This window comes from Sylvia atricapilla, chromosome 11 (genome assembly GCF_009819655.1).
Source record: "Sylvia atricapilla isolate bSylAtr1 chromosome 11, bSylAtr1.pri, whole genome shotgun sequence".
Taxonomy (NCBI): domain Eukaryota; kingdom Metazoa; phylum Chordata; class Aves; order Passeriformes; family Sylviidae; genus Sylvia; species Sylvia atricapilla.
Window position 1 is genome coordinate 6,142,574 of NC_089150.1, and position 25,499 is coordinate 6,168,072.

The 25,499-nt window shown below is 45.5% G+C and overlaps 1 protein-coding gene across 1 annotated transcript in view; it reads left to right on the plus strand.

The window, feature by feature from the left end:
• Positions 1 to 25,499, plus strand: part of LRIG1 (leucine rich repeats and immunoglobulin like domains 1) — a 93,043-nt gene that overhangs the window by 42,991 nt on the left and 24,553 nt on the right. The window contains 5 exon segments of the mRNA XM_066327216.1: positions 15,233 to 15,370; positions 16,273 to 16,416; positions 18,646 to 18,789; positions 19,609 to 19,752; positions 24,765 to 24,908. Of these exon segments, the coding sequence (XP_066183313.1) occupies positions 15,233 to 15,370; positions 16,273 to 16,416; positions 18,646 to 18,789; positions 19,609 to 19,752; positions 24,765 to 24,908 (714 nt within the window).

Consider the following 25,499-nt stretch of genomic DNA (forward strand, 5'->3'; position numbering starts at 1 on the left):
CCAAAACTTGCCTGATTCCATACGTGTGAGGACCACAGGCCAGTTAAGTATTTATGGCAGCATGTGAGAATCTGTTGAAGAGAGAATTCTCAAAGCTCTCTGCAAGCCTTTGGATGTCCCAGGCTGCAGATAGATGCAGACATAACATATGTACCAAAAATGCTTTGTCCTAATATACTGCCATGAAGTTTGGTTCAGTTTAGTTATTCCTCGAAGAATCAGTTTGTTTGCCTTGCACGTTGAAAATATTGCCAAAGTCGTTCATTTCAGCAAGAGCGAACATAAGGGACTTGATAAGGCTTTTAATAGAACAGAAGGGAAAAATAATCTATGTAGGGGTTACCAAATAAAGACAGACATTAAATGCAAACATCTGTTAGTGCAAACAAAAGCTGGAAAATTCAGCTGGGAAGGGGAGAGACTGAATCTGGATTCATTCCGAAATGACATTGGAATAGCTGAGAGGAGAACCTTGCCTGAAATTCCCACAGCATTTGTAATTTAGTTACAGTTCCTAGACTCGGACATTTGGGAGTTGATGGCAGGATGTTTTCACTGACATGCCCTTGGCTGAGGATTTCCCATCCCAGTGCAGCTACAGTGTGTTAACTCTGAAGGCTCTCCAGAAGACCCTGTTACCTGATCTAGTGGGGAAAGGGATGATGGAAGAAACCATTTATTTGCAGAACTTAGTCTGTTTATATCCAACTTCCTCACTAACTTGCAGGGAAGAACTCTCAGGCTTGCCAGGGTAAAGCAGCTGCAATCAGCCCTGCACTGCTCTGTTTTTATGGGTTTCCTACAAACCCCTGAGCAGGCACAAGCTCAGCCCTTACTCTGGGGCCTGTCTTCTCTGCTGCTGCATGTACCTGCATGTGGGTAGCTGCATCCTGGAGGGGTTTGGGGCATTTGGACAAGGATGATGGAGGTGGATCCTGCCCTGGCTCCAAGCCCGATTCAGTCAGCATCCTCTGACACAGGCTGCTGGGCAGCTGGAGGGCTCAGTGGAGAGTGCTAACCAGACCTTGGGGGCAAGCCTGGTCTGCCACATCCTTAGCTGGCTGGGAACTGAGGAATTTAACAGATTAAGCACTCAAAAATAACTTTCATTTCTTTCACTGGAAGTCTTTTAAGCCTCCAGCCACTTAGGAACAAAGGGGACAGTGACCCACAGCAGTCAGCTCTGTGTTAGCAACAGGCAGAGAGCTATTTGAGATGCTTTAGCCCCATCATCTTGCCCTGCATAAGCATAGACAACAAGGAACTCAGAGCAGGGATTTTTAGAGCAAAAGGGTGTGAAATAGGATTAGCTGATTCACAAGAAGATGCAGTGACACTGCAGTGTATTTACTTGGGAAAGTGAAATCAATAAGACTACTCTGCTGCCAAACTGAGCAGAAAAGTCTCTTGAAGAAAATCAATCTTCTTTACAGACTCATTAATGTAAAGATCAATTCACATTGAACTGTAATTAAACAGAGAGCTAATAGGAGAAGGGTAAGTGATCTACTGTGCCCCAGGCAAAATATATCTTGTAAAATTTGAAAACTAAATACATGGAGATTTGGAAACTGGGAATGACAGGGAACATGCTAGGGCTGCTTGGAAAAGGGCTGATGAGCTCAGGTGCTGGTTGGGGCAGCATGATCCTCGTGGAAGGAGGGTACTCTATGCTGTTCCAGCTGGATGTTAAGTAAGACAGGTCAAAGACTTCAGCCAGCCTCTTCCATTTGACTGGCATGGTTTCTTGCAGAGCTTTTCCTCTTTAGTGCTGGGAATTTCATTATGATTCTGGTTAAATTAGCCACACTGTTAAGATTGTGACCCTTGTTTCTTGTCTAACTTTGATTTTCTTTGACTCTCGTTAGACCTTTTCTACTAGATTAAAATTGACTGGTGTTGGAGGTCCATAATGTGACAGAATCAGGATCACAGTATTGAGCTGTTGCCTCATTCTTTCACTGTGAAGGCTTGGGAAAGCTGCTGTTATTTTAGTGCTGTTTGAACTGCTTCACTTGTGTTGTCAGATGGGTTTGCAGAGACTCTTTCTGAAAACCCATGTGGTCCTTTGAGCTGCTGTTTTGCTTCCACCCAGGACAAAGGTGTCTTGCTTTGTGAACCGAAACACCGCAAGCAGTTTGTGCTCTGCTGCTCTGAGTGGGATCTCAGAAATGCACTTTTCCTTTTTGCAGGATTTCCCAGGAGCTGGGGTGGTGGGGTTGAGGTCTGTGACTTCACTTTATCTTTTTTTTTTTTTTTTTTTATCAAGTTAAGATAAAAGATAAGCTGAACTGCAGCTGTGTCCATGGCAGCCTCTCAGGGTGACCCCTGTGAGAGGGAAGAGCCCAAAGCTGCTGCCATCTGTGCAGAGCACAGCTCAAGCCTGAGCTGGTCCCTACACGAGGTGTGAGCTCACTTTGTGTTCCTGGCTAGGCCAGAGTCAAACCTCTGTGTGTAGGCGGTGTTGAGAGCTGGGGAGTTTGGCTTGCAGGAGGAATGAGGTCTGAGCTAACACAGACAGGACAGACGTAGCCTTGGAGGCCATTTGTGGCCTGGGATCCTGCTGTGCTAATTGCTGTACAAACAGAACAACTGCCTTGACCCCCAAGGGGTTTAATCTGCAAGTCATCTTTGCTGGAGTTAAAAAGGGATGATCTAACAATTAGAAATAAGGAGACTACTCTGTTAATTCCATCTGGGTCGCAGGGAGAGGTTTTGTGCTCCTAAGCACAAAATGCAGATGACTCAGGCGGGGTCTGGTTGAAGTCAGCAGGCTCTTGCCTGTGTGCAGGACGTGCCTGGGGCAGCTCAGAAAACCACGCTGCCTGCCACTCTTCCTCCTTACTGGCCCAAAGAAAACTTTCTCTGGGAGCTAAGGCAAAGTGGTGTAGGCTGTGTGGGTACATAAGTGGGAGCAGATCGACCCCAGCCCCTGTTTGCATCACCTACACGTGTAATGTCTGCGGGGGCCAGTTCTCCTGTGTTTGCTTAGGCAGTTCCCTTTGGAGGAGGAGGAAGCTGCTTTTTAGGAGTTTGGTCCATACTACAGGCTATACTGCTGAGCTTCTGGGTTTGAATGTGAAATATATTAATATGGAAAGGGAAAATTAAAAGAATGCTGACAGTCAGGCTGTTCAGTGTGCAGCAATGTACAGGCACGAGATATTCTGAAACCCACCTCTCAGGTTTGTTTTGCTCAGAGTTCATGTTAAGGCTCTGCTGTGTAAAGTCTGCAAGTTTTTGGGGCCAAAGACTGCAGGAGCCTTTCTCAGTGGAGGAAACTCTCATTAATCATGTGCTCCCAAGCACCAGAAGAGATGCTGTTTTGACTTTTCTTTTGGGCTGTTGGAACTGTTCTAATCATTTGCATGTCCTCTTTGAGCTTTTAGATATAACATGAGTGCATGGAAATGGCAAAGGATCTGAGGCTATTCCAGGGAAATGAGTAATCATTTCTTCCAGAAAAGCAACAGCAGTAAAGCACACAGTTATCAGACTCAACAAAAGAGCATCAGAAAGTAATCTGGGCACATACAGCAGAGTGTAAAAATTGGCCAGAGGATAAAGGTAGTGAAAGTTGGTGGCAGCTCATGAAATATCAGTTAGCCCTGGAGGCTGCTCTATTCTGTGTTTAATAACAAGGATAAGCATTTTGTGCAGCCGTGGCAGCTTCTTCAGTGAGTAGAGAATTGGTTTGAGCAAGGCCAGCTCTGCTCTGGCATCCATGTGCTGCTTTGCAGACCGTGCTGGGTTAGTTTGTGTCTGGAGGAAGGAGAGGGCACCTGTGGTCCTGTGGGATCCGAGCTGGAGAGCATCTACCTCAGGGCAGATGGAGCTCCTGGATATAAAGCATCTCCAAGGGCAGGTTTTATGTATTTTATCTGCAATGCACAAAGTGATTTCCAAGTTCTGTCCCTCTCCAGATCAAGCCTACATCAGTTATTAGGGTCATTTGCAGCCGTGATCTTTTGTTAAGGTCAGTATGAAAAATAGTTTCATATTTGAGCCTTAGAATAGCCCAAACTTGCTACTATTAATATCTGTGGTAGATTGACTGTCTCATTTAATGGCGTATGGCAAATAAAGCACACGTCTACAAAAGCAATTCCTTTGTTACTCTTCACAGACCAAGCAGATTTTAAATATAAATAACTTGCTGAGCTGAAAGTTTTTTTAACATATTGGAGTTTCCTGCCTAAAAACTGCTGGCAATGGCAATTAAGTTTGTTCAGAGGTGAGTAAAAGTGAAATTGAAGCTACAGTAAAAGCAAGTTGAATTATTTCAGGGTGAAATTCTCTCTCCACTTTCTTCTCTGAAAGCTTGGCCAATTCAGTTTTTTAACAAAATTGCACAATATCAGGAAGCTCTCAGTTTGTGTTCCCAGTTCCCTACTGAGACTGACCAGTTAGTCCTCAGTTAACCTGGCTGTATCCTGGTGCTTGCTCAGAGCATGAAATAGATGCCCAGAGAGGAGTAAGAACAGGGGTGGAGGTAGAATTTTGGGGGTTAAGTTGGGTGGCATAAAACACTGGCACCATTAGGAATAGTAGGTAAAGAAAATGTTCATTTGAATGTGATCCTTCTATGTGCAGGTTGTAAGAGATTAGCAAAAAAGTCCATAGAAAGCTCATTTCTAACTGAATAAAAGCCAGCTATGTGTTGGATTTTCTCTTATTTTTAACCCATGTCAAATTGCCCAATTAATTGCAGAAGCGAACAATAGAGATCATGTCAAAAGTGATTATCTTGCAAAAGCAGCCCTGCTGGGGGGTGTGCAGTGTGGAAAATGTGATTGCTGGTTAAGATAGATGAGAAAGTGATCTGTCACACCTTCAGATGTGAGTGATCTGAAGTGATCACTTGAGAGGCCACCCTCCCTTACGTTTGTGTGCATAACTCCTGCTTGTTAACAGGAATTCCACATGAATATTGATTGGGAATAAGTGGTTGGGTGAGTACACGTTCTGCCTGTCAAACCATTTAATGTTCAATTGCACATCAGGGAAAATAGCAAAGGTAGCTGGAAAATGAAACAGGAGTGCAGGGCTGCCTGAGTGAAAAGGCAACTGTGTTAGTGGTCAGATCTGAGCAGATAAAAGTGAGTTGGGGAGAGGTAGAATTAAGAGTTGATGACAAAAGAAAGGGTCTATAAAATGGTTTATGGATTTTAGAATTAAATATCATTTCCTGTCCAGTCCATCTACTGCAGATCACGCACTGTGCAAGCAGTAGCTGAACAGGGTGGTGATTAGTATAAGCAATGAGGCCAAGGGATTGGACTTTCTGTAAACCCTCAGGTGCCCTGGAAAAGGAACACCTTTTGGTGATCTTACCAAGATATTTTTTGCCCTCAAGGTTGTTTTCTTGAGAGAGCAGTCATCTTTTTCAAAATAGGAGGAACTGAAGAAGTAAATGGTCTTACTAAAGAAGCTTGAAAAACTTATTGGCTTAAGTGTTGGTGAATGCTTACACTTGACTTTACAAGATCTTTACCAGGGAAGCTTGAACAGCCAGTCTGCCTTTGCACAGAGGCAGTTCTAATCTAAACCCCAAATTTACTTTTCCCTGGATGTTTTGACACCTTATTCTGAGGTTTCCCAGAGCCACCTTTCCTACTTGATGAGCTCCATTAGTAAACAGAGTGCCTGGTCTTGTGAAGAGCAGCTCTTTTCTTTGCTAACTGCTTTTCCACACTGGGGCTATTCCTTCTTGCAGGCTGAGCAGTGTGAGCAGAGCTCAGTGAAGTCTGCCCAGAGGCAATCCCTGTTCCTGTGACCTTGCTGACAAGACAGATAAGCCCTTTCAACAGAGCACAAGTGTGTGTCATGTTGGAGCAGACAGAACGCCAGCCTATCTACATCTCTCAAGTGTTAACAGGAGTTTGACTGGCCAGTCAAAATGTGTTTCTTCAAATGCTGCCTTTTTCAAGAGGCAGGTCTTTTAGCAGCTTCTGCTGCAAGTTCCATGAGACAGAGGGTTTGGTGGTCTGGAAGATGAATTCAAGTGTATTGTCCTTTCTTTACCTCCCTTATCATCAGGGTTGTTAAATCCACCTGTTTTCTTATCAAAGGTGGAAACCCCCTGTGTCACACTGTGGCTTAGAGACACACACAGTGTGTGCTATCAAGAAGTCTGCTTGCAGTTTTAATTTGGATTAAAATTGCAGCATTATGGTTTGCACTTGAATTGCTTCTCTGCTTGTGTTATTTTCCCCTCCTCACTCCCATGGAGAGACAAAAGCAAAACAAAACCACCCACAAAACACATGCACTCTCTAGGCTGCGATGGATCTTATTTACTTTGATCATGTATTACACAGAGAGAAACTAAAATCAGAATCAGGATTTAAGGATAACAGTGCTTTCATGCCCTGTGCTTTTGGACCTTCTTGGCTTTCAAATGAAAATGCCATCCTTGATGATTAGAAGCGTAAAACTTGCACGCAGTGAAATGAAAGGAAGCTGCTGTCTTTGCTCCAGCCCCTGCTCTGTGCTAGTTCAGTTGACATCTGGGCTGGATCTGATTTTTAGATGTCTGTTCTTCCTTATCACAAACCTGACCCATCTCTGAGGCCAGTGATAAGGTGAGGAGTTTGGCAGCAGCCCTGACAAGGGCACTGTGCAGGTGTGGGGCTGTGGAGAGCAGGAACTCATCAGAGCAGCAAACTGGTAGGGTGAAGCTGGCCTCTTTCCTGGCTTCAAGGAGTTGCTTGCACATTTAATTTGTGACAGAAAATTGATTTTGGCTGGCATGTATCAGCGGCAGAAGAAAGCCCTTGAGGGAGAAGCACAAGAGGAAAAGCCAGTGGCAGAGCAAGAGAGTAGCAGACCAAAGATACGAGATGTGGAACATGGAAACACTGACCTGACTGTCATCTGCCAGCAACTGAATGACCCCTTTCAAATACTGATGGAGCCCTTCCTTCAAAGAGGCTCTGCTGAGCTTCATGACCCCATTCAGACAGCTGGTGCAGAGCCCTGTGGTTTCCTGCATTCTTGTATGAAAACTGCCATTTACCTTATATGACTCTTTTCCTTCTATTCCCATAGGACAATTCTCCTCCTTAGCAGAGTTCAGCACTCAGAAGAGGCTCTCCCGTCCTTTGCAGCCTTTTTCAGTGCTTGCTCCAGATGGAGGTCAGGGAATGTGAGAAGTGACAGGAGCAGTGGTTTGGACAGAGAACTGGAGAAGGGGGTGAAAGGCTAGTACAGCTCTGAGTGCTTGCAGACTGCCCCTTTCAAAACCAGCAGTGATGGTGCTCAGAGGCTTAGAGATCCTGTCCTTCTCTTGTGCCTTTGGCCAAACTGCATCACAGGTTGGGCAGCCCCTGCTGAAGATACCTGGCCCCAACCCCTGCAGGTGCATCCTCCATTGAGGGATGCACTCAGGGCTCTGCAGATAATCACTGACATGGTTTGGGGCCATGAGGTTGTGCTCTGGTACTGAGTTCAGGAAAGTTCAGGGAGGCTTGTTATAGAGAAGCTGTGCCAGACAATGAGAGATGCTTTGCAATGCCTGTTTAATGGATCTGTGCCCTTTGTGAATACATCACTTTAAAAGCTGCTGCAGAGCACAATCTTGATGAAACATCCAGTGTAACCAGAAGAGAGCTGGTCCTCTTAGAGCCACCCAGTTGCTGATGGGGGGGATTGTGCCCATAACAGAGACTGTCTTGTCTTCAGGACTCTTAATTTGCTTTGATGTCATAGCAGGTTGTGTAATCTGCTGAAGAGATAAGACAGCCTCTGTTTTAAAGATGACTAACTTCTAATCCTGCCCGTCCCACACATTTTGTTCTCTTAATGAAATGAAATGCTGAAGGCTTAGGAAGTTGTATGTTGCAAAAAATACCCAAAATCATATGGTGGCAAGTCAAAGTCCAGTGAAAGGAAGTGCAGATCAAAGTGAGGGAGAGAGCTTCAAAAAATGACATGACTTACCTCAGTGGATCTAGCACACAGCATAAGGTCATGCAAGAAGTCAGAAAGTTTACATAAACAGTGCTAGTGCAGAAATATTCAAAGAGAATCTGTATCTCACCGGGCATGTGGTGGTTTTGGGTACAATAGAAAAAAGGCTTTCCTTCATGCAGTTCATACTTAACCCAACAAAACCTACTAATGATTGTTCATCAGATCCAGGCCTTTGCTTGTGTCCAGCTGCTATGAAAGATTCTAAAGAGAATGCTCTGCCTTATGGAAGAGCTGTGAGTGTGCCTGGCAGCAGGATAACATCTGCCCATGGTTGGGTACCCGGGGCACAAGGATGCTCTGGGGCCACGGGGAGTGCACAGGGTCAGTGTTTGCAGTCCGTCAGTGGGAGAGGCAGATGAGCTTGGTCCTGTGAGTGGCCCCAGAGTAACCTTTAACAGACGGTGAAAACATAGCCCCTGGGTCACACTGGGCTCACATGAATAGCCCTCTTGACTGCAGTGGGTGAGTAAGAGTTTGCTTGTGGGAAGAGAGTTCACAGCACAGCCCTCTGCAGGTGGCAGCTGCTCCCAGGCCCAAAGGGGTGAATTAGCAAATCTCATCTCCCAGACTGATTTCTGCCTCCAAACATCCGTGACCTGGAACAGAGACACAGTAGCTTCACTGTGAAAGGTTGCATTTTTTTTTCCATCCCCTCCATCTTCAAAAAACCTCCAAAACCCAGGTTGTTTTATCACCCCCCTGTCTTATCCCAGCTGTATGTAGCTGGGGGTAGTTTGCTTCGTGATTCTCATTCTAAACCACAAAACAGGGTGAGAACATGACCTGATAAATAAAAGCCCCCTGGAATATATCTGTTTTGAAGCTGATGTACAGCAGATGAAGAAACTGTCTTCAGATTTTCTGCTGTAGTTAGCAGAATGGAATAGATCCATCAGCTTGTTCCTGCATTATTCCTATATATGATTTTAAGTGAAAAACAGTGTAAAATGCTCATGGAATTTGTTTACTGCATCTTAGGCCTTTTTCTGAAGGAGTGCTAGGGAGAGGGAAGACCTGACTTACGGTCTTAGAGCATATAAACCTTTAAGGGAAAATTCAGATATCCATAAAAAAATACGCAAGTGGCTTTTTTCAGTGGTTTGGGATTTTGTGGTTTTTTTTTTTTTTTTTTTTTTTTTTTTGGGGCTTTTTTGAGGGTGCTGTTTTTTGGTTTCTTAGGTTGGCTTGTTTTGTGTGGCTGACCCTAAAAAGCAGTGGCTGCCTGGCCTGCCACTGCTCTGCTCTTGTTGTGTGTGCAGCCAGCACCTGAACAAACAGAGCTGTATCTGTGACAGCCTGGGAATCCGCCAGGATTCCTCAGGGAAGGAGTGATTCAGAGCATCTGAGAAAAGTGGGGGCTGCTTCCATGCATCCTTGCTTCCTGTCCAAACAGCAACCCATCAGCCTTTCTCTGAAAGGACAGTGGGGCAGTTCCCATATCCAAATACCGTTTTTGCGTTGGATAAAAATACACATTCTTGTGACAGTACAAAATCTTGTGCCTCATGGATTATTCTGGAAAGGCTGATATGACAGGGCAAAGTGTCAGACAACTAGTGGGGCTTTCCAGAGCACTTGGGAAGTGTGAGGGCTCATGCACATCCAGGCAGTTCAGTTTTTCTGGGAAGGTCTCATGTGAAGAGCTGGAGGATGGCGTGACACAGACTTCCAGCGTGTCACCTGCATGTTTACTTCATCTTCAGCTGCAGGGATGGCTTCACTCAACTCCAAGACATTTCACAAGTTACAGGAGAGAAGAAAAGGCTTTTTGAAATAAGTCTTTGGAAGTAAAATTTGTGAGTAAAATGTTAAAAACCATGTAAGAAGTTCTACACTGATAAGTTGTTTGAACTTTGAGTCAAAGCTGATGTGCAGGTCCCAGTGATATTCTTCCCCTTCTTCCCATATGTTAATAAAAATTGCTTAGGAGATCTTTGGTTATTAAGTGTAAGAAGGTGAGCAGGAAAACCAGAAACATTTATGTTACTGCTGTCATAAACACAAATTCATCTTCCAGATTATCAGTTACTCTTCTTGCCTTGTTAGGAAAATTACCCAGGCATTGCACCCTACTCCGAAACCATGATTTTATTTAATTTTTTTTGTGTTTGTGTGGCGAGTGACAGGCTAAAATCAAATAGCGAATCATTTTAGGTGGAAGCTTAGGAACCCATGTCTTTGATCTTCAGTGCTTCTAGAAGGAGCAGTGCTGGATCTCCATCTCCTGTGGGCTGAGGAGGAGGAGGGCAGGTAGTTCCAGGCGTGTGTTAGTCACAGTGTGTGTGATCCATCTCTGGTTATGCTGCCTTTGATCCCCCTCCCTCTGCAGGGCCAGTCTCTGACACCAAACCTTGCCTGTCCTTCAGTAGCAAACCCCATAACTCTTTCTGGCTCCAGCGTTTGGTTTCTTCCATACTTTGTCAGGATGGAAATACTAACCAAACCCTGAACTTTTTAAGTCTCTCTCTTTCTAGTCCTGTGATCTCCCTCGTACGCTAATTTTGAAAATGTGCTGGCATATTAATAGAGCCCTGCCCGAGGTGCAGAGCCCCTCTTTAGAAGCTCGATTTTATTTTTGATGCCTATAACAGGTGCTGGTTTAATAGGTTTGCTGTATTACAGCTTTCCTTTTTCTCTGGTGAGCCTGGCCAGATCTGTAAGCTGACACTACATGAAGGCCAGGCATGTGACTTCTCCCTGCCTTTAGCCTCGCTTCACACTCAGCATTTACACTGCAGATCCCAGCAGCTACAGCAGCCTTAATTCGAGCTTTGTCTGAAGCGGGAGGGTTTGTGCTGATTGTATTTAAATCAGCCCAAGCAAAGCCCCTGGTGCATTCCTGTCTGAGGGTCTGCTTGCTTTGATTTTCCGCTGTCAGCTTTGGAGTGGGCAGCTGCTGGGGGCAGTGAACGTGGCTCAAACAACAAAGGAACGTGTTTGTGCTGCTCTTTGCCTCCATTTCACACGAGGAGTTGGGAGCTGAGGTTTAAATTAAACCGAGTGGTGTTCTCCTTGCTTGCTGCAAAGAGGAAGGTGAATTCTTCCCCTATTAGGTCTGGTGGAAAATGTTTCACAGCCTGTTTATCAAATAAATATTCACAAAGACGCTTCGAATGAGGAAACGCACCGGGATTAAAGTGTAACTTTACCTCTAAAATACAAGCTGAGATTCCTGGAAACGCTGCAAGCCTTTGACTTTGCGCCACCTGTTATTTTCCTGCCACCCCCTTCAGCTCCCTCCCGAGTCGGAGCAGACCCAAACACGCTTTGGCTTCGCTGGAACGTTCTGCTTGTTTTCCTCCGCCACACGTTTGTTTCCTCATGGGCTCCTCTCGGGCTTGGTTCAGCAAAGAGCTGGCTGAGGTTCATCCCAATCTCCTGTGAGCCCCAGGGGTCTGTCCGAGGGCGGTGCAGAGTGCAGGGGCTGAGAGGTTGGGCTGCCTGGGGGTGCTGGACCAGGATTTGGGCAGGTTAAACTAAAGGGCTGGAGGGTGGATCCGCCCAGCTCTGCTCTCCTCTGGGCTGGTGCTGACCCCAGGGTGAAGAAGTTCCTGAACAAGTGCCATGTGTGCGGAGAGTGTAAAAGGGATCGCTGCTGACTCTGAGTTACCTTGGCTTGGCACAGAGGTGTTCGTTCCAGTCTGCGTTTGCTGCAGATGAGGTGTCTCTGGGAATGATGTTGGGTATGAGCTTGGAAGCTCAGTTGTTTTAGCCAGGTCCTCCCATATTCATAAACAAACCTAAATGGACTTGGACGGGCGCCTTAGTTCCTGTGATTTCTTTCTCACTTGAGCTGCTTTCACTCCGGATTTTTAGTCCTCAGCAAAGGCTGCATCATCCTAGCTGGATAGTCCTTTTCCATGCACTTTGGGAAGCCAGAGGTAGAGAGGGGTTAAGGAACTTGCCCAAGGCAGAGGAGTCGGTGCCAGAGCTGGGAATAGAAACCCAGAGACTTGGCTCCCACTCCCAGCTCTAATTGCACAATCTCACATTGGAGCCCTGTCATTGTATACTCTTGAGGTAACACTGGTTGAAGTGAGGCGGGGAAAGCTGTTTCCAGACTGTGATACCTAAGGAGTGGGGAGAGGAAAGGATACCTGGAGGTGTTGGTTGTGCAAGCACCAGTTATTTGTGCTTTAACGCCTGGTTTCGGCAGCTGGTACTAAAATCTGATCATTTGAAGCCGACCCAGTGTGAAGTGGTTGGGAAAAATCCAGCCCTTTTCCAGTCAGTGATAAAGGGGAGAGGCAAATTTGTAACATCCCTGTTTTGTTTTTTTTTTTCCTGTAAAACTCCCTTGCGATGAACAGGGGAGCGAAGGCAGGAGAGCTGAGAGGATCCAAGCAGTAACAGTAAGGGTTAAATCACACTTGGGCTCTTACCAAAAGAATGAAAAATAAATTGTAATCAAGCTAGCGAAAGGTTTGGGCTCTGTAGCCTTCATATCACATGCTGTGTATAGGAGAAGTCGCAGGCTTTGTTTGAAGTGCAGTGCTTTGAGAGGCTGCAGTGCTTTGCAGGGAACTGTCTGACATTCCCCAGCTGGGGCTGGCCCGAGATGGTGTTTGGAGCTGAGAGTTACATTTGGAGTCAGCCCATGTTTGAAGGAGACTGGGAGAGAAACCAGCCAGTTTTTCTGCCTGTGTAAAATAATGCATCCATCCCATCTGCCAGCTGCAGCACATGAAAAGCCAGAGGCGAACAGACAGAAGTCACCTGGAAACTGTGAACATGGCTCAAACAAAATAGTTCTTTCCTGTCCTTTTCTTCCCTTCTTCGACTCTGTCTTCTGGGATGGGTTGGGAGATCTGGCAGGCAGGCAGAGTGGATATATGTTGAGCAACCAAAGCACAAAAATATTAATACTCCAAAAAAGAAAAAAAAAAAAACCAAAAAATATTGGCTTCTGAAGAGCATTTCATGTCCAAATTCACTCTGTGCTCTCAGTCCCTTGCAGACTTCACTGCCCTGTGCAGGGATCGTCAGGTGATTTATGGATTCTCCACGTTCGTTTGTACAAGCCTTCATTTCCTGTTAATTTACAGCCAGATTCATCTCAGCCATCACAGCTTAGATGAGATCAGAGCTGAACTTGCAGCCCCTGCTTCAGGAGAGCTCCAGAAAACGTGCTCGTGGTTTGCTTCCACTTATGCCTGTGTTGAGGTACTTTCCTGAATCAGGCTTGGACACACATTTAATGGGCACTCTTCTTTTGAGGAGGAAAAAAAGATTAAAATTTCTGAACCTTGTGATTCTACTAATTGAGTTAATTGAAAAAAAAACCCCGAGCCAAACCAGAAAAAAAAAACCCAAAAAACAAACTAGTTGTAGGGGGAAAGAAGTTCCCCTTGTCCATGTGTTTAGTTAATGGAGGTCACAAAATTCTGAGTATAGTGATTTTTCCTGTATTTTGGTCTCACTATACTATAAATTCAGTGTACCTCTGACCTACTAGGTGCATGGATATGAAATTCAGACTTTATTCCCAGCTGTAAGTGAATATTGGTCTTTTGGATAGCAGCCACGTTATTACCTTTGAAACAGTTGTGGTTATGGAGACCTGTGTGCAGGTAACCCATGGAATAACCAGTTTGGAGACAGAAATTATGACTTTCCTTTGATTTTTCTTGACACCTTGTTGCATTGTATTAGCAGCACACTGCTATAGTGCTGTAAAATTTGTCCTTAATGTTTTCTGAGCCTGCCCTGAATTAATTATCATCTGAACTCTTCAGTCAAAGTAGTGTTTCTGTGCCTGTTTCCCCAGCGTTAAGCAAGGGCCATGTGCTGGCTGTTTAAAGGGTGAGTCTCCCAAAAGCAGATTGTTCTGGGGCTGCAGATTTTGCACTCTTCCTGTTGTGGGCACCAGCAAATGTTGTGGTGAAACAATCTGGTTTTAATAACAGGGAGGATATAGGAGCAGGTCCCTTGCCATGTGCTGCTGGCATTTTCTGTCAAAAGGGAGGAGGTTTTCTTCAAAAGGGGCTTGTCTGAACCCCTGGGAGAGCCTTTAAATGGGGGTGAGGCTGGAGAAGATGGGCTCCTAAACAGCTGTAAGCTTCAGTGCCCAAAAAGCTGTGTCAGACATCCCTCAGTTTCTTGTTAGAAAAAGCTGATGCTTTGTCAGGGGAGCTGGGACTTGCATTCAGGAGTGCTTTCACTGGCTGCTCGCCCCTCCTCTGCTCACCCAGTAGGTATCTGGATGGATTGAGGCACAGGACTTGTCTGAACTCTCTTTACTATCTCTTATTATTCAGCAAGTTCCCGAGTGTCTGGTGAGCGTCTCTGTTTGGAGTGCCTCACTCACAGCCTTGCCAGTAATATCAGTGACTGGTCTAAATTCACATCAGGCATGTGCTCTGCCTCTTGTGACTAATGCACAATGTATTTTTTTTAAATTGATTACTGTTCTCTACTGACTCAGGCCAGAAAGGAGTCAGAGGAAAGGACTCAGTGGGGGGAGTGATTTTTAGACCTTGTTGAGTACAGATGAAGTCTAAAGGTATTTAACTGTTTGTGGGCAGTTGGTGGGACTTTCACTAAAGAAAAATCTTAGATTGAATCCCTCAGGCTGTCCTGGCAAGGCAGCAAACACAGATCAGTGCAGGATCTGATCCTGTGGCTGGTGCTTGGGCAGGCACTGGCACTGCAGAGTTGTCCCAATCCCACAGTGGGACAAAAGTAACAAAAGATAAGGAAACGCCTGCAAGAACATTTGCCAGCCTTCTTATTTCTGTGTGTTAAAAATCATCGTAACACGATGCGAAGCTGGGAATTTTCAGAAGAATCGTTAGGAAATAAGAATGTTATGTAACTTCTGTTGAGTTTGTATTTACTTATTTGTTTCCTTCTCTGAAAGACACATTCTTGGCAGGTTGGTTAAGCCACTGATCTCCACTCTTTGCCTTCGGGATTCAAAAACAGCCCTGTAGTCCATCCATGTAGCAAATCCAGTTTGGAAGTGCAGGCTTGTAGGCAAGCCCAGATTAATGGAACTGATGAGTGGAGTCAAGAGTTCTGTAGAAGGGAAAAAGTGTCTGGAAGCCTGCAGATACCTGTGAGCTGGTCTCCAGCCAGAGGAGCAGCAAGGGGATTAGGGAATGTCTCTCTGGAATGGGTTTCTCCTCAGGCAGCTGTTGAAAAGCCACCGTAACTCTTGAGTGCACAAACTCAGGGCCAGCCTGCTGCAGCCTCGGATATTCTTTCTGTTTTTCTGAGAGAACTAAATCGTCTCTTTCCCTGCTCCTGGCTGTTTCAGGCATCACAACAGGATCCGCAGCATTGAAGGCAGTCGACTGCAGCCCTACGTTACCCTGGAAACCTTGGACCTGAGCTTCAATGACATCACGGAAATCCGAAACGGCTGCTTTCCACAGGGACTGCACATAAAGGAGCTGTGAGTTTTTCTTCTTGGGAACTGCTTTTGTTGAGTTACCACAGCAGAGAGAAGGGCCTCAAACCTTTAAAAAAAAAAAGTAGTGAACATAAGGAGTGTGGGATTGTTTGTCGGGATTTTAAGGGCAAAGGAAAGTAAGAAGGCAGCACGTTGTCACTGTTGTTCAGGTTGTTTTTTGAGTGCTGTTTAAATTTTGATGTCGTTATAAAGCATGCAGATTATTATTAATTGTGTTGCAAAGAAAAGATATCTTTCAGATATCCTACATCCTTCGTGTGTGGGTGTCTTTACAACTGCAAACCCATGTGCATCTAGAAGAGTGGAGAGAGAACAGCTATTTCATCATTAAAGTGGCTTTCTGAACATTGAGAACAGAAATGTCTCTGATTATTTGAAGAAAATGGGGTCAAGCAGTGATTAACACCTTCCCAACAGGATGTTTGCCTATTCAGAGAATAGAGTTTACACCAAAGTTTGTGTTCCTGGTTGCGTGAGGGTGTAAGAGAGTGGTGTGATTGATGTTTGCCTGTTGTCCTGCAGAAACAGCCCCCTGTAGCTACAGACAAGGATCCAAATAAAAAAGACCCCTGGGACAGATACTGAGAGGAAAATGGGGAATGAATAGCATCATCCTGCACTGGAATAGTCTCCAGTTTCTGGCTTCCACTCCTGACTGCCTTGTTCAAGTAGGAGGATGTCAGGGAGCTCTTTGGAAGTGCCCAGCAATTCTCCACATTCATCACAGGCTCTGGGAAAGGCCCTGTGCCCTTGCTGCAGCCAGAAATTCAGCTGGTTTGACGCCATCTCTGCAGTTTCACCAGCTTGTCTGGAGACTCAGCTAAACCCTGATAAAAGGTGATTTCTGGCAGAACCGTTCATTTTTCTGCTGTGATTTATTGCAGCTACCTGGGGAGCAACAGAATCAGCACCCTGGAGCCTGGTGCTTTTGATAGTCTGTCACGGTCCCTGCTAACACTGCGTCTGAGCAAAAACAGGATCACTCAGCTTCCTGTCAAGGCCTTCAGGCTGCCCAGGCTAATACAACTGTGAGTACAAATGCCCACTTTAATTAAGCTCGGCCACACTTGATGGAGATAAAATGACCCTGGGGGTATTGCACACTAAATGTCACCCTTCCTCACCTACTATCTATGAAATGTAGAATTTGCTGTGCAGGAATCCTCTGCCAGCTCCTAGGAAGACACACTGGGGGAGAGTCCTTCTTGTCTCCTAACTCTTGGCTTTTCAGGCCATTATTTGGATCAGCTGGGGAAGGAGGAATGCTGCAGCAATCAGCATCTTTGCACTTGACAGAGTGAGACAAATCCATTCCCTTACAAGATGCTGGTGACTGTGGTGCAAGAAAGGTTTGCAAGACATTTCTGTTGAGAGTGACAGACCTCAGCTGCCATGTTAGTGTTTCAAGGCCACACAGGTATCTTTATGTGGCAATAAAAAAAGCAGTGAGGGGAGGTTGTTAAACTGCGAGGTGATATTTGGGCAGAGAAAGTTGCAGCTCAGATGAGTTAACACACACACACAGAGTTGTTGTTTCTGCCTGCATGGGGACAGGCAGACATCTGCAGCTATAAACATGCTTTATGTCCAAAGGTAGCCCTTTTTGGACATAAAGCATGTTCTCCAACCCTCCAAAAGGTTGGAGAATGAGTCCTGCCTAAGACTCCATGCAGCCTTTTATCAGATTTGATAGGCAGAAGGTTCACCTCTGTTAGTTAACATAAAGTCCACAAATGCTGTTAGAACTTGCACCTCTAAGTGTCAACCTCTTGACTGCGAGACAAATCCTCAAGCCAGCCTGTGCATTTGTGTTTGTATACATGCAGGATTTACAGCCAGTTTGGGATGGGATAGGGGAACACACCAGCATATGCATCTGAAAAGTCTGTTTTCTCTCAGTTGGAAGTTACTGTCCATTGAGTGAAGGCTTCTAATTCACTGTGTTTGACTGCATCATGTACAGAGCCATAATGAAAACAACTCACTCTGTTTAGGAACACGGTTTGCACTGAGAGATGGAGTAATTGGTGCTCTTAATGACAGCCTCAGAGATGGTTGTTTAACTCTGCAGATAAACATGAATGAATTGCAAGTTACCCAGATTGGTGTGTTGTAGAATTTGTGTACAGTTCTTTTTCTGGCAAAGCCTGTTTCACTAATAGCCCAGGAAGTGCAGCACAACAAGGGACTTTAGGCCTGCAAAATCTTTATTGCTTACTTGACTTTAATTATACTCATCTTGAGTGCAAGTTCAACATTGCTTTTTTAGGCAGTTGAAAAGTAAGCTTAAAGTCTCTACGGCTTCTTCATCTTTTCCAAAACAAGTTCAGATGTTGTAACATCCACCATTTTCCTCAACACAAACACTGAATGGGGAACTAGCCTTAGCTTAATCTTTGTATGTGTGGAAAAGTATCAGTTGTATAAGCTCCAGCTGCAGCTTTTAGTGCATTTTGTTGCAGTTTACCCTGCACTTTACAGAACTGGATTTTCACCTGGTATGTCTGGGTGGGTCAAGCAATCCATAAGACTGATACAGGTTGGCACAGTGTGCTATGATATTCACAAAAAAGATATTGCCAAAATTCAGGGGTCCTTCCCCACCCAGGGAAATGAAAAAGAAATTTAATATGAACCAGGCTGGAAACCTTTGTATACACAAATACTAAGACTACGTTGTTACTGGAAAAACCTTCTTTCACTCTTTATTAGTTTCTGATAGTAGAAAAAGAAATGTGACATTTGTCAGGGAAACTGAAAGCTTTCCATTCAGACTTGGCCACAAACTTTCCTCTTGGGCCCACACTTTTGGGGCACCTGCAGGTTTCAGAGCACATTTTTACTGGGCTATTACAAGTGCTATAAAAACAATGTATTGTAAAGGAAATAATGCCGACGTTTGACTGTATTGGTTCAAATGGCGTCTGCTCTTGGAGGGAGGATGAAGTGTGAAAATTGATGAGAAGGATCAATGGTTTAAAAGAAATGCAGAGAGAGGAGGGATGAAGAGGAATTGCTGCAGTCTGTTATTTCTCTGTAGTGAAAGCCTGTCCCGGGGTGAGTTTGTTTAGGAGATCGCACCCAGCTGCCTTCCCTGGATGGCTCTGGGATTGAAAGTTTCCGGTGCTCTTCTGCTGTCTCCTGGGAACCACTGACAGAGGAGCTGTTGGCACTGCTGTCCCCATTGTGTGCTGCACAGATGACTTCGTGAGAAAGGGCTGGGGTTTAATAAACTTGTTTGGCCTTGGTGATTTTAGGGAGCTGAACCGAAATCGCCTCCGCCTGATTGAAGGGCTGACGTTCCAGGGGCTGGACAGTTTGGAAGTCCTGAAACTGCAGCGTAACAACATCAGCAAATTGACTGATGGGGCCTTCTGGGGGCTAGCCAAAATGCAAGTTCTGTAAGTTGGAGAAATTAGCTCTTTTTTTCCTTAAACAGCCTCAACTTCAGCTGCTGTCACATCCTTTTCTGTATTTTAGCAGAGACCTGTGGGCATCTGTGCCACTTCTTGTGCTTCTTTCTTTGTCCTGCATGCCCAGAGCTGCTTCTGTATAGCTGACCCACAGTTTACAAAAGCTCACTGCTTCAACAAGTGTTCAGCAAAAACAGCACTGTTTTTTAAGCTGTGGCACTACTCCTTTGAAAGTTTGACAGATTTGAACATTGAGCATTTATCTCAGTTGGTCTTTAAATATCTGGCTTCTGCAAATTTGTTTGGACTGATAGATGGAAACTCTGTGTTGCAGACAGTATTATTCCACCTCATGGGATACCTAGAAACCAAGCTGGCCATTCCTGGTGTTTTATTTCCATACCAGAGAATAAATTGTTTAGTCGTTGCAGAGAAATACCTGAAGCTCCCAACACATTTGGCTTCCAGGTGTGTTTGCAAGGTCTCAGCTGATGAAGGCAGCATGTTTCTGGGTGCTGCTGTCACACAGCTGAGACTTTGCAAATACAAACTTGAATGGGATGCTTTAGGCCCAGTTTACTTGCAGTGGAACTTGTCTCTGCAGTCACATCTCCTTCTGGGCATTTCTTTTGTGTTGTCCTTGAATTTCTGTCTTTGTTTGATGAGAGATGCCCACACATGCATGTGCCCACATGGATATGTAGGAAAGTGTGTAGGAATGGCTAAAATCCTAATTCTTTTTGGAAATCCTTTCAGCGTTTGAGCAGTGCTGCTGATCTGTCACTTCCTTCTGATTTTTTCCCACAGCCACTTGGAATACAACAGCCTGACAGAAGTGAACAGTGGCTCTCTCTACGGCCTTTCCTCTCTGCACCAGCTTCACCTCAGCAACAACTCCATATCCCGCATCAACCCCGATGGCTGGAGCTTCTGCCAGAAGCTTCATGAGCTGTAAGTTGGTGGTTTTTTTGTGTTGTGTGATGTTGGCAGGAGAGAGGGGAGTAAGGAGCTTCCTCAAGGCTTGCAGCTCCCACTGCACCAACCTGCAGAAGTGCAGGAGCTGCAGGCTCCTAAGTGATGTCCTTGTTATTTATGATGTTGTGACCTTCAGAGCACCTGGTTAAAACACATTTGCACCAGAAACAAAGGCTAGAACCCACTAAAAGTGCACAGTGCCAAAAGACCCTGGAGAAGTTTGTAAGCTGTGGCTTGCCAACGTTTTTAGCTAGCTAGTTACAAGACTTGTAACTTGCCATATAATAACTGTACAGCCTGAAGGAAGTTTTGCTTTATCCTCTGTATTTACAAAGAACATGCTTTCAACCAGCAGAGATTTGACCCTTTAAAGGCAGTTTTCCTTGTTTCTGCTGTTTACACTTTATCCTTCCTGTAGGGTTCAGTTGTTGGAAAGTAAATACCTTGGTTTGCTCTCCTGAGGTTTCCAGCTGGGAATACAGCCTGACAGATGAAGGAAAGCCTTGCTGCTGAGGCCAGCCCCACCCAAAAGGGTGTCTTTTGGGTCTGTGGCACTGCTTAATGCCTCTCTGAAGAGACACACAGGGATGCTTGCAGTATTTACAGAAATAGCTGCCATCCCCTCAGCGGGACTGTGGAAAGCTTTGCAAACTTGACACGTGGTCAGTGGAACTGGAATCCATTCTCCTTGGTGCAGGGAAATGTTCAACACTGTTAAGGATTCTCCTATCCACCAAAAAGCAATCTGGTAAAGCAGCTCCCTGCTGCCAGAGGCCTCACTCTGCTCTCACAATGGAGGTTGGTATCTGCCCACCCAGCGTGAGTCCTGAAGCCTTTGGGCTGTGGATTCAGAGATAGCTGGACATGACACATGTAATTTATGTTTAGAATTAACGTGCTAGCCCTGTGATCGTCTGTTGAACCCAAATTATTTGTTCAGATGTTGGTTATTGGGTGGGTGGGGGGGGGGCACAAGGAAATACTTTATTTTTGGTAGTTAAATGCACATATGATTGTTTGATTACCTGATTTTTCAAATTGCTGCAGAGCTGCCCATGCCTGGCCCAGTTCTGCGGACAGCTGCAGTTCCTTCACTTGTAGATCCTCACATGATAATTTGCTAGATTAAGGCAGTGTTCATGGAGAGATCTTCACGGCAGCAGATCAGAACTGGAACTGTGCTCTGCCTTTGGTCTGTTAAAATCTGAAAGCATCAGAAAAAGGGGAACCTGCCTTGCCAAGGCACTCACAGCTGAATCCTTGGAATAGCCTGGTGCAGATCATTGCACTGACCAGCTCTGAGAGCTTGCTGCTCTCAGGACCAAATCTCTGGTGCCTGTGCTGAGCTTTTTTCAGCCTGGGTTGGATGGGATGGGTAAGGCCCATCTGCACCTCGCAGGGCTAATGTCAGAACTCTTTCAGGGGGAGCTGAGCTTGTCTTCTCTACATTACACTGTCTTGCAAACCCTCATGGTTTAGGTTGGAGGTTGATTGGCATTCTGAGTCCATTTTCTCAGGTGTAGATTAGGATCTCACAACAAGCAGTTCTCACAGTGAGCTGTCCTGTCTTAGCAGCAGTAATTGCAGAAACTCGGGTGCAGGACTCACTCATGCTGTGCAGGATGGGGTAGATTTGGAAAGTGCCCAGTGGTGTGAGGCACTGGGGTGTGCCTGGCCTGACAGGCAGGGCTGTGCTGCAGTGTGAGGCCACAGACACGGTGGCTGAGATGGGAATGGTGATTGTGTGGGTGGTAGCACATCCCTGCAAAGTACTACAAGCTCTTTCAGGTGTTGCCTTTAGGGTAAGGCTGCTGCAGGGACTCATCAGATCTCCAAACTGAAACTCTCACAGCCAGGGAGTACCTGTAGGAGAGGTCTGTGCTGAAATTCAAGGGTGAGGAAAGGAAGCCATAGGTACATCTAGAGTGACTTTTGCACTTCGTTAGTTGTGTGTGTTTCATTCCTGATTAAAAGATTCTTGTTCACCTCCACTGTTGCAAAATCTCCTGGTTTCAGTTACCCAAAATCACTGTGGTTGTACAGGGAATCAATTCCAAAGTCTTCTAAGGAGGGAGCTGGTCATCTGAAGGGGGAGTTATCTCTCATTCAGTTGCTGGGACAAAACGTGACCCCAAGGCTCTGGCCTGATGTAAAAGCTGACAAGGACAGAAAGCTCTTGCCTTGTTCTGAGCATGAGAAAGGGCTGATTGTATTCCCTAGTCAGGTGCTAGAGCATCAGCATTATGGAAAAAAAACCACACTGGGAGCACAGGATTTCATCAGAGGTAAATGGTGGCTTGGCTGCTGGGTCTTTCCCTTTTTACCTGTGGCTTGGTCAATGGGAATGAAGTGTGGTGGGTGTACCTGGTCCAGAACAGGCTGGCAGCAGCAGCTCCAGTTGCACAACAGGACTCTGGTTAACCCCCTTCTGTACCAATTTTGGCATGGTGCTCAAAATCTCGTGCTTCTCACCAGGCTGGAAAGGCTGTGAAGACAAACATTGCCATTTATTCATTCCAGTGCTTGCTCACTGGTAGAGAGATGTCAGGGTTGGGGAAGCAGCAGAAATCTGCTGGCTTCTGTCACCCAGATAATCCACACTGCTGAGCTGAGGGGGAAAACCTGGTTTTTTGCAAATTTTTGCAAATTCAGCAGAGGCCTGGCATGCTGAAGAAGCCACTACCAGGTGCAATAGCTCCTGAAACCTTCCATGTGTGACACCACAGTGAGAGTCTCCATGTCCTGCTGCTCTCTGTCTGTCTTGGGGTGACATTCAAACAGAGGGAACATGCCTTCACCAGTTGTGGCAGGAGCTCTTATGTGTGGAATCAAAAGGAACTATTTATTTTCTCAGCCAGGTTTAGGATTACTTTTGAAAAAAAAAAAATTTTTTTCAAAGCCAAATTCTTTAATAGCAGGTGAGGACATAATTTTGACCAGATGCCAATTCTTCATAACTAACAGTATAGCTTCTTTAGGAATGAAAGTATGTTGTCCCATACCTTCAAACTCATTAATCTTTGCTGAATTTTCTCCAGAGCTTGCCCTCTGCCCACTCACATGGCTAAAAGATAGCAAGCACCTTTGCCAAGTAAATGACACTCTCAGTGCTTTGGAGTATGTGTCTGTTTGGACTTAGGTTTTGACTTTGCAGTGAATTTCATGTAAGCCCTAGACACATTTTTAAGCAGACTCATTAACAGGCAGTACTAGAAGAGGAATTTAGAGGTTTGGAACTCAGTGATTTTTTTTTTTTCTTGTCTGTACGGTGAAGAATTTCAGTGCTTGTTCAAAGCTGTTTCACTTTTTCAAAAGTTGAGCAGCCCAAACCCTTACATCTTTTGAAGTGAGTTGTACTCCCAGGTCACTAAGAAGATGATTTTGAAAATCTGCCGCCTGCTGCTATTCTGAGAGGTCCCTCATTTGAAAATCCAAACCGGCCTTCCACAGCAGGGCTTTATTCTGGATAAAAGGTGATTGCACAGTGTGTGAGGTGCCTGCAGGAGCTTCCCAAGGTCTGCCCTCAGTGTCTCATCTCCAATCCTCATCTGCACCTTGCTGGGAGAGGAAAGCAGCTACCTTCCTGCCAGCTTCCAAACTGCAACAGGAGCAGTGCTTAAAAAAAAATCTCCCAGACCAGAGATAATACAGGCAAGGGGAAAAGATAGATGGAAAAAAAAAAAACCAACCAACCCTCCAGTAGTCTCTTGTAAGTGGAGAGGATTTAAGGCAAACTATGCCCCTTGACAAAAGGGAGTGGGAGGAAGGAAAGGTGGCTGGTTTACAGCAGACACCTCCTTTCTGTGCATGAAAGGAAGCATTCAATTGCCTCGTGGTGAAATGCTTTTGGCTCTGGGCTGGGGTGGAGCAGAGGCACCCACACCCAGAGCCTGGGGCTGGCTGTGCACAAGTGCAGAACGATAAGACACCTCCTGAGTACAGACCCTGCCAAGAACTCCAAAATCCATCTGTGTGACATCACTCTGCACCTCGCAGGGCGTGGGGGGCAGAGCTGCTGCTTCTCCCTGTGAGCCCCAGAGAGAGTCCAGATGGCAGTGAGGGCTGAGCACAGCCAGCTGAGCCCTGCCTCTACCTGTGGGGACACTGCTGCTCCCAGACCCTCACCCAGCTGCATGATGGGGGAAATCGAGGCACAGAGAATTCTCAGAACCTTGTGTGTGCAGGCCTAAATACAGAAGAGAATACAGGATTCAAGCTGAGACCTTGGAAAAGGCATCCAAATTTAGAGACCATAAGTAAGAATGTGGGTTTGTAGTGCAGAGAGACATATTAAGCTAGGTAGTGGAAAGTTTTAAGGTTTTAAAGTTTGGATATAGAAGTAGTTACAGAAATAGTAAAAAGCTTTAAGGTGTAACGAGTAGTTTGTGTGTCACCATATGATTGGATTAAAAAAGCCTGCATTGCAGCAGGATGTGTGATACAGTTTAATTAGCTGTTGGTGTGAAAGTTAAAACCAATATGTGTGGCAGTCGATTATTGGCTAATAAACCTTTAAAAACCCTGTGGTCTTGTGACCACCAACTCCTGGTGTATGCAGTGAAGACGTTCTCCCTTCTTGAGGCTGAGGCAATAAATCATGTTCTAAGACACCTCTCAGTGGTCCTGTCTCTCTTAATATCCCAATACATGGGGGCAGGAGGAGCTCTCCCTGCTGTAGCTGACAGAATGTGTGTGTGTTGGGTTATTGCTCTCAGTCACTTCTGGGGCAGCCTCTGTCTGTAGCCTGCAGAGAGAATTTCCACACAGCTGGGTACCAGCTGCCTCCTGCCCCCTGAGTGTCACCCAGGCTCCCCCATGGGTGTCCTGTGGCAATACTTGCAGGCTGCAGCCTTATTTCCTAATCCAGTTGTTACATACCCACCCAGGGGTCGGGTGGTGGTGGGAGGCGGGCAGTGGTTGGCACAGAGGGGTTTGGAAAATACCAGATGGACTGACAAGAGCTGTTGTACTTTTTTTTCCCCCCTCAGGATACTCTCCTACAACAACCTGACGAGGCTGGATGAGGGGAGCCTGGCAGACCTTGGGGGACTGCACGTGCTGCGGCTGAGCCACAACTCCATCAATCATATTGCAGAAGGGGCTTTCAGGGGACTCAAGAACCTCCGTGTCCTGTAAGTTGCTCTCAGCTTTTGTCAGATCCACACCCGTGTTCCCTCCACAGTTTGTGTTCTGCCAGATGCTTCTGCTTTGAAGATGCTTTGGGTGCCCGTGTCTGGCAGTTTCAGGTTCCTGAAGCCACCTCAGCTGACAAAAAATCCCTGAGGTCTCCTCATCCCTGCAGCTTATAGTAGTATTTCTTTTAATATCCTATTGACTTTAATTGAAATTATTAGAAAAGCTTAGTTTCTTTTGGGTCATTCTGCACTCAGAAGGAGCAGGGAATGATTCCTTCCACTGACAACACTGGAAATTCGAATATCCTCTTAAATGTGCTATTGAGCACTTCTGTGTTGTTTTTTTTTTTAACTGAATATTAAATATTAAATTATGGGCTAAGATGATATGAAGGAAAAAGTAATGGCCAAACAAAAAAATGTAGATGTTGGGCTTGGGATCTGACTGTACCAGAAGTGTAACTTCACCCAGCCTTCAGTCCAGGCACAGAAATAAGAAGCTTTTGCAGGTACCGTGCAAGTAACCAGAAGAATTTCTCCTTAATGTAGTTGGGCCCATGAAACATTCTGTGCTCTAATTTTCATGGT